This window comes from Anomaloglossus baeobatrachus (genome assembly GCF_048569485.1).
Source record: "Anomaloglossus baeobatrachus isolate aAnoBae1 chromosome 5 unlocalized genomic scaffold, aAnoBae1.hap1 SUPER_5_unloc_27, whole genome shotgun sequence".
NCBI lineage: Eukaryota > Metazoa > Chordata > Amphibia > Anura > Aromobatidae > Anomaloglossus > Anomaloglossus baeobatrachus.
In genome coordinates, this window is record NW_027441803.1 from 677,146 (window position 1) to 693,182 (window position 16,037).

At 44.4% G+C, this 16,037-nt stretch overlaps 1 protein-coding gene across 1 annotated transcript in view; it reads right to left on the minus strand.

The window, feature by feature from the left end:
* Positions 1–4,062: 4,062 nt before the first annotated feature.
* LOC142259109 (uncharacterized) overlaps positions 4,063–16,037 on the minus strand; it is a 173,974-nt gene continuing 161,999 nt past the window's right edge. The window contains exon 10 of the mRNA XM_075331621.1: positions 4,063–5,940. Within this exon, the coding sequence (XP_075187736.1) occupies positions 4,933–5,940 (1,008 nt within the window). The 3' untranslated portion in view covers positions 4,063–4,932. The remainder of the gene's footprint in view (positions 5,941–16,037) is intronic.

Below are 16,037 nucleotides of genomic sequence, written 5' to 3' on the forward strand. Positions count from 1 at the left end.
TATGCCCTTGATTTACTATCACTACTTTTAATATATATATATATATATATATATATATATATATATATATATATATATATATATATATATATATATATATATATATATATATATACATACACACATACACATACACATAGATTCACTGTATATGAACAATCACATTTATCAAACAATAAAATTAATTTACCCAGAAATCCACTTTATTTAGCTGAAGACCAAACCTAAATTTTTCTTCAAAGATTCGATTTATTAGATTCATTTTAAACTTATAGGAATCTCTGAACTTATGTAACTCAAGTTTTTTTCTTAAATGAGAAAGAATTTCTCTGAAAAACCACCCAGCTGTTGCCGGCTGTCAAATTCTAACCCAGGGAAAGAATCTGCACAAGACACCTGTTTCTGTCTTTCAAAGCTTTTACTCATCATTTGTCTGGGATCCTCAATCCCAGTGACCAATCCCTCCACTGGAGACAAGGGTTTTTCCTGTGGAAAAAGATTTTTAGATGATAATAATTGGGATGGATTGTATGGTTTATAACACGTATGCATTTTCCTGCGAATTTCATATATCCTGTCACAGAAATATCTGGATCTGGGAGACACTGTTGGTTTTTCACAGAAACTCTCCCGTTTTCGTGTTGGTTTTTCAGAATTAATTAATTTCTGTTTTGATTGACTTAGGCGATTTCTAATAAAATCAATAAATGTCGTACATTCGAATAGGGACTTTTTATTTAATGCCACCGTACAAGCTGCATTATCAAGGAAATTAAATTTCTTGATGAATAAACGTATCATTCCATCCAATCTGACATTTGGAATGACCGCCCTATACAAACGTTCAAAAACGGACATAAATGAGAACGTACTCTCATTCTGTTCAATTTGTAATTCCTTTAACATCTCATAATTTGGATCAGATTCATTTCTTGCACAGAAGATGAGATTTTTCAGCCTTATGATATCGTTATCATTTGAACAATCAAATGTCTCATTGTCAGAAGACTTTTTTAATGCCAATTGTCTAAAGAAATGCTGAGGTATCCACATACGGAATAACTGATTTGTCTCACTATTGGTTAAATTTAACTTCTCCACGGAACTTTCAAATATCTCTGAATTTCTGCAAACATGTATTTTAGGATTATATGCGGGAATTAATTTGCATATGTCCAATAGACTCTTTCTAAGTTTAATTCCTAAATTAGTCTGTTCTATTTCTTTAAACTGATCGTCGCCATTCTCTCTCTGCACGTGTCCTTTCTGCACGTGTCCCACTCTGGCTCCTCCCCCTTCTGGCTTCACTACGTCATTTCCTGCTTCTTTCTCAGTATGCTGAAAGTCACCTTGATTAGGTAGCACGTGTCTGTCGCCATTATCAAGATTCTGATTTGAATTACAGTCTAAATCTGACTTTTCATTTCCAACATTACAGTCAGAATTCACAATATCACTGACTGACATTCCAGGTTCTAAGCAGTCTTTGGATTTCTCTATCACTGACTCTCCTGACAATTCAGGTTGTCTATTTCCACCATTTTTACATTTTTCTACGATTAACTTGTGAAAATCATAGACTAAATGACAGACATTTCTGATTTTCTGTTTCTCTCTATTAAAAGACCTTGCACATTCTATACGTGAATTCTCAAGTTCACACTCCCCATAAAAGCGTAACCAAATCTCTTCCACATTAGAAATATCTGGATAAGTGAACTGAATTTTACTTTGCTTAACATATGAAGAGATAAAATCCATTTTCTTACCTGAAATGATCAGATGATCTGATGGATGATCCTGTAAGACTTGATTCACCTTGCTCAGCACGTCCAATACTTCTTATGGACTGACTTTATCTTTCTTGCTCAAAAAATACGTCAAAAGTTAACTTCTGTGGCTTTATAAAGTCTTCAAAGTTCATTTAAAAAAACTTTCATGCAACTTGACTTATACGTATTTCCTAGGTTCTGCGTGATTTTTATAAATTGTCGATTCCCGGTCACTTTGCAGGAGGCATATAGCTCTGTCTGTCCCCCCTTATGCAAAGTGAAGGAAGAAGCACAAAAATGAAAAAAACACGAATGACTGAGCTCGCCAAAATGTTAAAAAATATACTCTTAAATATATTTTTCTTCAAATACGTAAAGGCGCATGAATGAAAGAACTTCAAAAATGTAAAAAATAAATGTATTTTATCTATTTAAAAATGGTTGCCAGGGTTCAGTTACAGAAAGGAAAAATAATATACTTTGTTAGCTTACGTAAAAAGAGTTCATTTAGTCCATACTAATCAATGGTAAATCTTCATCCATCTCTCCTTGGGTTCTGAATGGCAAAGCAGGGGGTGATATCCCTAGGCTGGACAGCATGTGTTCATCTTGCAGCCTCGGAGCCTTCTGGGCAGCTGACAACGTGCTGGAGCGACCACTAGCCCCCTCCATCGTGTGTTATATACCAACTGTTCAATCCATATAGGGTGTTTTAGTTGAACATAGTTCCATATGACATAATCTTCTAGAAGCTACCAGAAGACTTATGTATATCCTTCCATGTCAGTACTCAAGTATATTCAATATGGGCATTTTAATATTTATTCCTTATAAAAACTTTATTAATAACCTATGCCCTCCAACATAAACAGAACTGTGAACATATATGTCCTACTATAAAATATTTGATAACTAGATGTATTAATTTTAATGTTTTTACAGTAATGTCCCCAAATTCTCTGCTAAGGTACCCCATCCTGGAATATGCCCCATCCTGCTATATACTGCCATCCTGGTATATACCCCCATCCTGCTATATACCCTCATCCTGGAATATGCCCTCATCCTGCTATATACCCCCATCCTGCTATATACTGCCATCCTGCTATATGGCGCCATGCTGCAATATACCCTCATCCTGCTATATTACCCCATGCTCCTATATGGCCCCGTGCTCCTATATGGCCCCGTGCTCCTATATGGCCCTGTGCTGCTATATTACCCCATGCTCCTATAAGGCATGTATCCTGTATCACACAAAAAACAATAAACGTTTATACTCACCTTTCCTCGCTCCATGCAGCATTGCTCCTCCCCCTGTCTGTGGCGGCAGCAGCACCGCTTATTTGTGTGGAGCCATCACCGGTCACTTCCGTGCAGCATCACTCGTCCTCCAGTCTGTGGTGGCTGCAGCACCGCTTACCAGCGTGGAGCCATCGCCGGTCACTTCCGTGCAGCACGCGATCTCCTCCAGTCTGCCGGTCAGCTGACCTGCGTGACTAGCGGCGCACAGCGATGACGTCATAGCTGTGCTCACTGCTTTCTACACAGATCAGCTGACCGGCAGACTGGAGGAGATCGCGGTGCTGCACGGAAGTGTCCGGTGAGTATGCCGTACTTATTCACTGCTCCCCGTGCTGATGATGATGCGCGGGGGGCAGTGAATACAGCCGCACATGATCACTCCAGGCTGTAGTTGCCAGGGGTGATCACGGCCGGCTGTTAATTATGCGCGCACCCCCCGCCCATCACCCCGCCCACCGGTCAGTGACGGCTTCAGCGCTGAGAGATGGGCAGGAGGATGGGCGTGCATATGAAATGAGCGGGCCCACGTGGTCTTTACGTTTCCTTTCGGTCTTTACCCTATCTATATCCTTTTTGAATAACTTGAAGTGGCATAGAATACTATTTTATACTTTTCTTAGGAGCAGCTACCACAGAAATATCTGGAAATACAAGAGGAGACAACCACTGCAGACGACAGCCAGGAACAACTATAAACCACACCCAAAGCATCCCAGGGTGAGGTTTCTAAAGAAAGTCAGAAGCTGGCAACAGAGGAAAAACCTGACAGGTTCCCAGGGTCATAGAGTCCGCTGCTGCAGAAACAGACAACTCGTGTTGTCAATGGATTGTCAGCCGACCGTGACACCTATGTGACAACCCCTCACTATTTTTGTGTGAAATATATACTCCAGAGATGAGGCAAAATCATCACATCTAAACAATAGATAAAGATAGGCATGAAGAATATATGTTTTACAAGCATTTATTAACAAAACAACAAGTTTGGAAATGCAATTATATACAATGTGATATATTTATGAGTTCCTATCTCCAATCTGGGGCTGCGCTTTTTAGTAAATAAAGCAATGGGCAATCTGAGATTAGTTAATTATCTAAATATAATCCAGTATCAAAACATTTTACAAATGTTCCTAAAGGCTCTCTCTGGGTTCGTAGAGCTCACACTGCTGAGGGTTGTGGGATCTCACAACCTGGAAGTTCCTTCGGGGGACATTAGGGACAATTCCAAAAGTTTTGGTACTGGATCATATGTAGAAAATTCACTAATCTGCGGCTCTCTACTGTATTAGTAAATAAAAAAGGCAGCCACAGATTTGTGATAAGCACTATTTAAAGGGAAAGTCATCATTGTGCTAGAAATTGGAGGATGGCACCCCCTGTAACAGTGTCAGCAGCAAATCCGACCTATCAGTGCGGCATTACCCCATTTTTTGCTTCAATTTTTTTCCCTATTTTCCTCCTTCAAAACCTAGGCTTGTCTTATGGTCCAAAAATACGATAAGTTTAAAAAGAAAGAAAATGTTTCTTTCCTTCACCAATTCTTACTTGAGCAATTGTAGCCGATTTTTTGATAAAACCCTTTGAATTATGGTACATCATGATGGCTTCTCCCGTGTGATTCATCTGACAACAGGCCCTGATTAAGGATAAAAAACATTTGCCAAATTCTAAAAACAATAATGACTGCTGCACTCTGTTGGTTTTCTGATGTCGGCAAGACTTGATTTACCAGTTAAACATTTTAATTATTTACAACATGAAAAAAGTTCTTTCCTTGTGCGGCTTCTTCACATGTTTAACATGATCTGATTTCTGAGAATTACAATTTCCACATTCAGAACATAAAAATGGTTTATTTTGTGTGATTTTTTTGATGGTAAACAAGACCTGGTTTCCTAGTAAAACATTTACCACATTCTGAGCATGAAAATATCTTCTCCCCTGTGTGAGATCTTTGATGTCTAACAAGATCTGATTTCTGAATAAAACATTTCCCACATTCTGAACATGAAAATGGCTTCTCCCCCGTATGAGATCTTTGATGCACAACAAGTTTTGATTTCTGAATAAAACATTTCCCACACTCTGAACATGAAAATGGCTTCTCCCTGGTGTGAGATCTTTGATGCACAACAAGATCTGATTGCCGAATAAAACATTTCCCACACTCTGAACATGAAAATGACTTCTCCCCTTTGTGATTTTTGTGATGTCTAACAAGGTGTGATTTCCGGATAAAACATTTCCCACATTCTGAACATGAAAGCTGCTTCTTCCCAGTGTGATTTTTTTGATGGTAAACAAGACCTGGTTTCCTAGTAAAACATTTACCACATTCTGAGCATGAAAACATCTTCTCCCCTGTGTGAGATCTTTGATGCCTAACAAGATCTGATTTCTGAATAAAACATTTCCCACATTCTGAACATGAAAATGGCTTCTCCCCTGTATGAGATCTTTGATGCACAACAAGTTTTGATTTCTGAATAAAACATTTCCCACATTCGGAACATGAAAATGGCTTCTCCCCTGTATGAGATCTTTGATGGTTAACAAGATGTGATTTCCTGGTAAAACATTTCCCACAATTTGAACATAAAAATGGTTTCTCCCTTGTAGAAGCCGTTTCTTGTTCCACATCCCTTCTGTAACTTTTATTTTGCTTAAAATTCTGTGCTATATTGGAATTTTGGACTTGTTTGAAAAGATCAGAAAGCTCTATCATCTGAGGAAGGACTGGAAGTATATCTGGGATACCAGCATGCTCTTCATATGTATCATGTGTAATACTTTCATCATCTATTATAAATTCTGAAGATATTAGATTTCCATCTGAACTCCCAATACAGTCATCTGCTAAAAATAAACACAATGTTACTAGTTTTTAATGATATTATCTTGAAAGTACATTTATTTTTTTTATACCATAACATCAGAAATTAAATTAGGTAAAAAATCATTCTGAATCTGTTTTCCAATTTTGAGATCTAATAGATACATTTTCGTTAATTCAGACCTCCTATTCCTGTCTCCAGGATATCTCTCCAGTAGCACCAGTTCTCTGGAATGTGCTACAGTAAATAATCTGACTGATTGTCACAATGTGACTGCAGAATAACGAAGGACAGTCGGCTCATATACTGTTCCTCACGCTAAGAGACCCTAAGCGGTCCCTAATCTCTGGATTACCCCTGAAGGTGGAGATGCCCTTGTACTGTACCTCACTATTCTCCTGACTAGATCTAATCTGTGATTTCCCAGGGAAGGAATGTGACGGAGTATGATGGAAATAAAGATTAAGACAGACGGGAAAACTAAAACTTAGGCACGCTGCAAACTGACAGAAACAAACAGTGAGAGACTAAGGAGAAAAGCAAGAGCAGGAAGGCAGTATCAAAAGGACATCAAGGGTTAACACCACAACAGTTCACAGCAATAATGTACAACAACCACCTGTTAGTCTGCATCATAACACCTCACCAGACCAGTATACGTCAACTATAGCTGGCATTAATGGAATAGTCCAACCAGCATATACAGAAGGGGAGAGAATGATACTGGCTTCCTGCAGCATGTGATCAAAGACACTAACTAGCAGCCCAGCAGAGAATAACTCTTGCTAGCCTGCGTGTCTGTGGTTTGATGCCTGTGTCTCCCTGCACTGCTCACGGACATCAGAGAAGTTAGCAGGCAGAGTGTAGTTTCCACAGATCCTGACACCGCCTTGACAGTTAAATAACCTGCAAACATCTCTGTGACATTGGTCCACAACATAGACAAGTTCAAAGAGATTTTTTTCGAAGACGAAAATAAAATAGTTAAGGACAGATGCTGGAAATTTAACGAAGATGTCCGGGACTATGAAGTTGATGGTCTATATTAGGCTTTGTAACCAAAGCAGGTAGCAGTGTCTTGCTATCTGTGCAGATAAACATTTGGGCTCCAATTCATCAAGACCGGCGATGGACACTGAAAAATGACATCAGGGACGGGAGTGAGATTTCTGGCATAGGGAACGCCACAGTTTGATACGAATTAGAGAAGAGGTGGCATCACACCCTTGTTCTGGCCAAGCTTTGCCAATTTTGGTAAAGCTGGTTAAAACTGGCGTGACCACACACACACACACACACACACACACACACCAGCCTGTCTCCTCTTCTGCTTTAGACTCCTGCAAATGAGACCTTTGGTCGTGATGTCAAAAAGGTCTTTAAGCAGTCCTTTAATTGGCATATAAACACTGGGGCCCCAAAGAGAATGGGAGCCCTGTGAAATTGCCCAGTTTCCTCGCACTCTACCCTAATGCCAGTCCTGCATGCCAGCCTGTCTTCTGTTCGGTTCTTTTAGACTCCTGAAGTTAAAAGACCTTTGGTTACATCATGTCACATGACTTTGAAGTCATCAAAGGTTCTTAAACAATTAACCTTAGAATACAACTGATGAGGACCCTAAGAGAGTGGGGTTCTTAAGAATATGCGCAGTTTGACTCCTCCCAACACTGGCCATGACTGTAACTAGGGCTTAATTTTGGAGTAGGTCTTATTTACTGGGAAACACAGTAATCATGAACCCTCTGCAGGTCTTTGAGTTGCCTTCATAATGACATAGAGAAGACACTAGAAACAAACAGCAGAAGAGGCAGAAGGAAAGAAAATACAGCTGAAAAAACCCCCACAGCAAAACACCTAAAAATGTAAACACAAAATTAGTGCAGAAAGTACATAAGTAGATATATCTTACAGGATAGAACTGGAGGAAACACATCCTGAGGAACATCGGGATCTTCTTGTTTACAGTCCTGTGGGAGAAGAGGACGGGGACATCTCTCTGGTGTTGTCCTCTTACTGGATAGAACTGGAGGAGACACATACAGGGACTGAATTCATTCCTTACATACAGAAAATTATAGGCCGTGTGTATTTAGTCCTGTCTATTACCTGGTGATGTGAGGGGCTGGGGATCCTCCATCATGACGTCCTTGTACAGTTCTCTGTGTCCTTCTAAATACTCCCACTCCTCCATGGAGAAATAGACAGTGACGTCCTGACACCTTATAGGAACCTGACACATACAATGATACCGTCACCCCAGATCCCTTCATAGCGTTACTGTATAATGTCCCAGCATTCCCAGCAGTGTCACCTCTCCAGTCAGAAGCTCAATCATCTTGTAGGTGAGTTCTAGGATCTTCTGGTCATTGATGTCCTCATGTATCGGGGGGTGAGGTGGAGGCCCCGTGATTGGGCTCAGGGGTCTTCTCCATCCCTCAGACACAGGGGCCTGACAGCGCTCACTAGAGGTCTTCTTCACTACTGTGTAATCCTGGTTATGGAGAGACACAGTAATAAATCTCACTCCAGACATTTCCAGAGTCCTCACCTCTCCAGTTCGGTCCATCTGTTATTCCCATAGATAAGAATGATGTAATGTGACGTCATCAGAATCTCTCACCTCTCCAGTAAGCCGGAGGAGGATCTCTAGGGTGAGGTGTAATATCCTCTCCGCCATCTTGTTCCAGTCTTTATCCATCCTGGATAGGAAGTTTTCTTAAACAGAATAAAATCACTGAGAGGATCCGATATTATAAGGACCTGAATGGGAAGGAGATGAGCCGATATGTAAAATTAATGATATAATAGTGATAATAATGAAGGGAAGATATTATTTGGGTAGGAAAAAATGTTTATCATGAAATGTGCTATGTAAATAGTACAACTGTAAAAGTAATACATTATCTTTATGATAAAAAACACAATCCTTCATACGGCAATATGAGTAGAAAAATAAAAAACGGATTTTTGTGTACTCACCGTAAAATCGTTTTCTCTTAGCCATCATTGGGGGACACAGGACCATGGGTGTTATGCTGCCTATCAACAGGAGGACACTAAGTAGATGCAAAAGACATTAGCTCCTCCTCTGCAGCATACACCCCCTGGCCGGGCCAGGCAACCTCAGTTTTAGTACACAAGTAGTAGGAGAAAAAAAAAAATAGTAAGAACTTATCTCAACGGAGGAACATGAGAAAAAAGTCATAACCAAATAAGGTACTGAGAGAACCAAGGCCCAACAGGGCAACAGGGTGGGTGCTGTGTCCCCCAATGATGGCTAAGAGAAAACGATTTTACGGTGAGTACACAAAAATCCGTTTTTCTCTGACGCCTCATTGGGGGACACAGGACCATGGGACGTCCTAAAGCAGTCCATGGGTGGGAAAAATAAAAGAAAGACAACACAACCAAAGGACGAAGAACCAGTCCCAGACAGCCTGGAGCGCCTACTGAGAGAGGTGCTCTACTGCCGTTTGCAGAATTTTCCTACCCAGATTTGTCTCAGCTGAAACCTGGGTATGGACTCTGTAATGCTTTGAAAAGTATGTAGGCTAGACCAGTTCGCAGCCTTACACACCTGTTCCACTGAAGCCTGATACCGAATGGACGCAAATAGCCAATGGGTAAATTTCAAAATTCAAACAATTATAGCAAATTTCAAAATAGCAACTCTCTTAGTGCAAAGAAAATGTAAAAATTAACCTTTAATAATTCCACTAAAATGGTTAGATAACCACAGACAAACAACACTAAAAAGTAGGTTTGGCCCCTCCTGTCACTTAGGGGATATGTATAAACCAAAACTATAGTTGAATTTCAACCCCAATAATAGATTGGACCCATCTCACCAAATCATGAAGTCTACTGGTAATGATAATAAATTGGATTTATCTCACCAAATTTGTACAGGTGCCACTCTTCATTAAGGATAATGGGGTCCAATTCATTCCACAATGGAGCCCTTTAAGAAATGTTATCTCCCGACGCGTTTCATTCAAAAATTTACTCTTCAGGGGAGTCAAAAATCCATCCCAGGTTCATTCAATATGGACCTGTTAGCAGTCAGACTAGACTCATCAAGGAGTCATAGATACGGCGGACCCAATCCTAGTCCCATAACACATGGACCAGATACCTAAATGACACGCCGAAAAAAATGCACAGTATAACAGAACATCAGCAATTCAGCGGTCATAATAGATCTCACACACATATATAGGTTGAAGGGGAACTTACCACGTGGCAGGAGCGGCCGTGACTCTCGCTCTCTCAAGGAGCCGCCGCATAATGCCAGATTTTAAACGTTCCCCCTCATCCGGACATGTGATGCTGTTTCCGCCCATTCAGTCACATGACAACGGCCGGATGTGCCGCGTCATGTTGTTTACACGATTACTAAGGCAACAAGTGCCGTCCTCTCCCTGCCGGGTCATGTGAACACCACGTCACACAAGCCGAGCATAGAGATTCATTATCTCAAACCGGAGACAGTATTCTATTTAGTTTATCAGCGCAAACAGCACAAGGTAGTCACTCTTTCGATATGCAGATGTGACAACCATACTAGACAGGAGGAGATTGTCTAGTATGGTTGTCACATCTGCATATCGAAAGAGTGACTACCTTGTGCGGTTTGCGCTGATAAACTAAATAGAATACTGTCTCCGGTTTGAGATAATGAATCTCTATGCTCGGCTTGTGTGACGTGGTGTTCACATGACCCGGCAGGTAGAGGACTGCACTTGTTGCCTTAGTAATTGTGTAAACAACATGACGCGGCACATCCGGCCATTGTCATGTGACTGAATGGGCGGAAACAGCGTCACATGTCCGGATGAGGGGGAACGTTTAAAATCTGGCATTATGCGGCGGCTCCTTGAGAGAGCGAGAGTCACGGCCGCTCCTGCCACGTGGTAAGTTCCCCTTCAACCTATATATGTGTGTGAGATCTATGATGACCGCTGAATTGCTGATGTTCTGTTATACTGTGCATTTTTTTCGGCGTGTCATTTAGGTATCTGGTCCATGTGTTATGGGACTAGGATTGGGTCCGCCGTATCTATGACTCCTTGATGAGTCTAGGCTGACTGGTAACAGGTCCATATTGAATGAACCAGGGATGGATTTTTGACTCCCCTGAAGAGTAAATTTTTGAATGAAATGCGTCGGGAGATAACATTTCTTAAAAGGGCTCCATTGTGGAATGAATTGGACCCCATTATCCTTAATGAAGAGTGGCACCTGTACAAATTTGGTGAGATAAATCCAATTTATTATCATTACCAGTAGACTTCAATGGCACCCATGATTTGGTGAGATGGGTCCAATCTATTATTGTGGTTGAAATTCAACTATAGTTTTGGTTTATACATACCCCCTAAGTGACAGGAGGGGCCAAACCTACTTTTTAGTGTTGTTTGTCTGTGGTTATCTAACCATTTTAGTGGAATTATTAAAGGTTAATTTTTAAATTTTCTTTGCACTAAGAGAGTTGCTATTTTGAAATTTGCTATAATTGTCTGATACCGAATGGCCCACGAAGCGCCAACTGCTCACGTGGAATGAGCCCGCAGCCCACTAGGAATGGGCTTGAGTTGCAAGCGGTAGACTTCCTGGATCGCAGAGCGTATCCAGCGAGCCAGAGTTGCCTTTGAAGCTGCCTGTCCCTTCTTAGGTCCCTCAGGAATGACTAACAAAGAGTCCGTTTTCCTAAAGGGGGCTGTCCTAGATATGTAATATCTGAGAGCTCTGACGAGGTCTAACGAATGCAGAGACCTTTCCACCCTATGAACTGGGTGTGGACAAAAGGAAGGCAGAACAATGTCTTCGTTCAAATGAAACGGGCTAGGAACCTTTGGAAGAAAATCCGGAAGGGGGCGCAGAACCACCTTGTCCTGGTAAAAGATCAGAAAAGGCTCGCAGCAAGAGAGTGCTGCCAGCTCCGAAACCCGTCTGATGGACGTAATTGCCACCAGGAATGTTACCTTCCAGGACAGAAGAGCAAGGGAGGATACCTTGAGAGGTTCAAAGGGGGACCTCTGGAGACCGTCCAGAACGAGATTGAGGTCCCATGGGTCCAGCGGCCATTTGTACAGGGGAACTAGATGGGAAACGCCCTGGAGGAAGGTTTTGACTTGCGGTTTTTGAGCCAGGCGGCATTGGTAGAAGATTGAGAGCGCTGAGACCTGCCCTTTAAGGGAACTGAGAGCCAACCCCGCTTGCAAGCCAGACTGCAGAAAGTCGAGAATTCTGGGGATGGCCAGAGGCATAGGCTGGACGTTAGTTTCCCTGCACCATGAAAGGAAGATTTTCCACGTACGGTGGTAAATGCGGGATGACGCAGGCTTTCGGGCGCTGATCATGGTGGAGATAACCACGGGGGAGAATCCCGCTCTTGTTAACACCCAGGTCTCAATGGCCATGCCGTCAGCTTCAGGGCTCTGGAGTTCTGATGGGAAATGGGCCCTTGGATCAGCAAGTCTGGGATGTCTGGAAAGCGCCACGGTACGTCTGCCAGCATTTGTACTAATTCGGCGTACCAGGCGCGCCTGGGCCAGTCCGGTGCTATCAGAATCACCGGGACTCCCTCTGCCTTGATCTTCCTGATTACCCGCGGCAGCAGGGGTAGAGGTGGAAATATATAAGGTAGGCGGAAGTGGTGCCAGGAGCAGACTAGAGCATCCGCGCCGATGGACTGCGGGTCGCGTGACCTGGCTATGAACGCGGGTACCTTTGCTTTCAACCTTGAGGCCATTAGATCCACGTCTGGTGTACCCCAGCGAGTGCAGATGTGTAGGAACACTTCTGGGTGGAGAGACCACTCTCCGGCGGCCAGGCCTTGACGACTTAGAAAGTCTGCTGCCCAGTTCTCTACTCCCGGTATGTGTACCGCTGATATCACTGACCCCGTAGATTCGGCCCAGCTGAGGATCTTGTGGGCCTCGAGATAAGCCGCTTTGCTGCGGGTGCCCCCCTGCTGATTGATATAGGCTACAGCTGTCGCATTGTCCGATTGGACTCGAATCTGACGAGCCGCTAGCAGAGGGCAGAACGCCTTGAGCGCGAGGAAGATCGCGCGGATTTCCAGGATGTTTATGGGTAGGGAAGACTCCTGGGGCGTCCAACGTCCTTGAGCAGTGTGGTGCCGGTACACTGCTCCCCAGCCTAGGAGGCTGGCGTCCGTGGTCAGGACCAGCCAGTTCACTGGGAGAAAAGATCTCCCCTTCGATAGGGATGAGGACCGAAGCCACCAGCGGAGTGCATACCTGACTGAAGGTGTCAGGTGAAGATGTTTGTCCAGGGAGAAGGGGCTCTTGTCCCAGGCAGCTAGAAGGACTAGTTGCAGTGGGCGGAGGTGCAGTTGAGCAAAGGGTACTGCCTCCATAGCCGCCACCATCCTGCCGAGCACCTTCATGCTGAATCAAATGGAGCGAGACGGAGGACGTAGAAGCCAGCGTACCGCTTGTCGAAGAGCGATCGCCTTGTCCTGAGGGAGATAGATCAAGCCCCGACAGGTGTCCAGGGACATGCCCAGGAAGGTGATGGATCGTCTTGGGACCGGGGATGATTTGTCTAGATTCAGTAGCCACCCTAAGCGGGATAGGGTGTCCACGGTGATCTGTACGCTGGTTGAGCAGTCGCGGAAGGAAGGGGCCTTGATGAGGAGGTCGTCCAAGTAAGGGAGAACGACTACTCCCCTGGCGTGAAGGACGCTCATGGCGGCCGCCATGACTTTGGTGAAGACCCTTGGTGCAGTGGCAAAGCCGAAGGGTAGGGCTACGAATTGAAAATGGGAGTCCTGAACTGCGAAGCGGAGGAACTTTTGGTGATGTGGGGAGATGGGTATGTGCAGGTACGCGTCCTTGATATCTATGGAGCGAGGAATTCCCCTTTGACCATGGATGCAATAATGGACCTTAGGGACTCCATTCTGAATCTCCGTATGTGCACATGTTTGTTCAGGTGTTTGAGGTCCAGGATGGGTCGAACTGACCCATCCTTTTTGGGGACCACAAAGAGGTTGGAATAAAAAACCCCTGAACTTCTCATCGTCCGGGACAGGTATTATCACTCCTGCTGTTTGGAGCGAGTGGATTGCTGAGAAAAAAGCCTTGCGTCATTTTCGAGTCTTTGGGGGGTTTGAGAGAAAGAACCGACTCGGGAGTCAGGTCCGAAATTCTATGTGGTAACCGGAAGACACAAGGTCTTGCACCCATTTGTCGTCTGAGGCTGCAGCCCAAATGTGTTGAAAGAGCCGCAGTCGACCTCCTACAATGAGTGTGTCTTCCGGGGCGCCGAAGGAGTCATGAGGGGGGAAATCGTCGTGGACGAGTCTCCCTAGTCCTGGACTGTTTCGGTCTAGGCTGCCATGACGAAGTGGGTTTCGGGTAGAGCTGAGAAGGTCGGTCCCTGTGTAGTCCGCGGTTAGTGGCGGGGGCAGAGCGGGACGTCGACCAACCAAATGAGTTCCGAAAGGAGCGGAACGAGGACTGTGGATGTCTGGTGAAGGTCGTCCTGGACTTCAGGTGGGGGAGGGAGGTACTCTTTCCTCCCGTGGCGTCAGAAATGAGCTTGTACAGACGTTCGCCAAACAATCGGTCTGGAAAAAAGGGAAGGCCCGTGAGAGACTTCTTGGAGGCAGAGTCCGCTCGCCATTGTCGGAGCCAGAGAGCTCTACGGATGGCTATGGTATTTGAGGCGGCAAAAGCTGCGCAGGTAGCAGCGTCAATGGAGGCCTGCATGAGGTACTCCACCGCAGCGGCAATTTGAGCTGTTACCTCTGTGAAGGTATGAGGGAACTGGGATTCCTCAAGCGAAGTGTTAAGGGATTCTGCCCAGACCGAGATCGCCTTTGCGACCCACACAGAGGCAAAGGAGGGCGAGAGGGAGGAACCCGCAGCCTCAAAGGCAGAGCGGGCGAGGTGCTCTACCTGTCTGTCTGTCAGGTCCTTGATGGAGGAACCATCGAGTAAAGACAGGAGCGTCTTTGTGGCAAGGCGGGAGACCAGGGGGTCGACCGAGGGCGGATCGGCCCAGCCCTTAGGGGCAGGTGAGGCAAAATGGTACCGGGACTCCATAAGTTTACGGTTACCGGAGCGCCTGTCAGGCTTCTCCCTTTGCTTTGTGAGGATATCCTGAAACTCTGGGTGATCAGCGAAAAACTTTTTGGGGTTTCCTTGCCCTCTTAAAGGAGATCGAATGGTCAGTGGTAGTGGATGGGGGATCCTCCACATGCAGAGTTTGGTTGATTGCTGCTATAAGGGAGTCTATTGCAGTTTGATCATCTGGGGAGGGTGAAACCAAGGAATCATCCTGGTACAAACAGCATTCTCCCTCCTCCGGCTCTTCAGAAGCCGTGGAGCGTGTGGGAGAGCCTGCCCTGTGTGCTCCCGAGGGAGAGCCATGGGGGCCATGAGAGAGTGCTGGAGACACCCGGCCTTGTGCTCTTTTTCTGATCCCTGCAACCGGTGAAGCATGGGCCCGGATTACCTCAGAAGGCCCCTCCATAGGGGTATCCTCAGGCTGCGTTCCGTCCAGGGGCCCAGAAGGGTGTCGAGGACGACATTGCATAGCCAGCACCAGGTTGTGTGACAGTTTTTCCATGGACTGGGACAGAAACTGTGCCCATTCCGGTGGGCTGGGAGCCCTAGGCTCTGGGCTGATGGTTGCGGTGAGGAAATATAAAAGAACAAAAATAAAAAAATTCCCAGTTTGTCGGTTAAGAACAGGGCAATGGAATTAGGATTCGATGTATTCTTGTTTCTAACAGAAGAAGAGGGACCAAACATGGTGTACGGATCTGTGCACTCGCTGACACGCACAATTTACCACCCATTTCTTGTATGAAGGCAGCAAAATAGTGAAAATTAACCCAATTACAAAATGTGCCCACATTATATTTCACTCCTAAACTAGAAAAATTATGTAAATAAAAAAGTTTAGATATTCTAAACTGGTTTTGGAGCTCGTAGACTTTACACGTCCGGGCCATCGGACGCCTACTCTACAATGTCATTACATAGCAGTGCATCTATACACAAACGTAGCAACGGAGAGGAAATCCGTCCATCTCTACAAGACGGTTTATTACTGCCTCTGCCTTCTCTGTCACTGTATACACAGC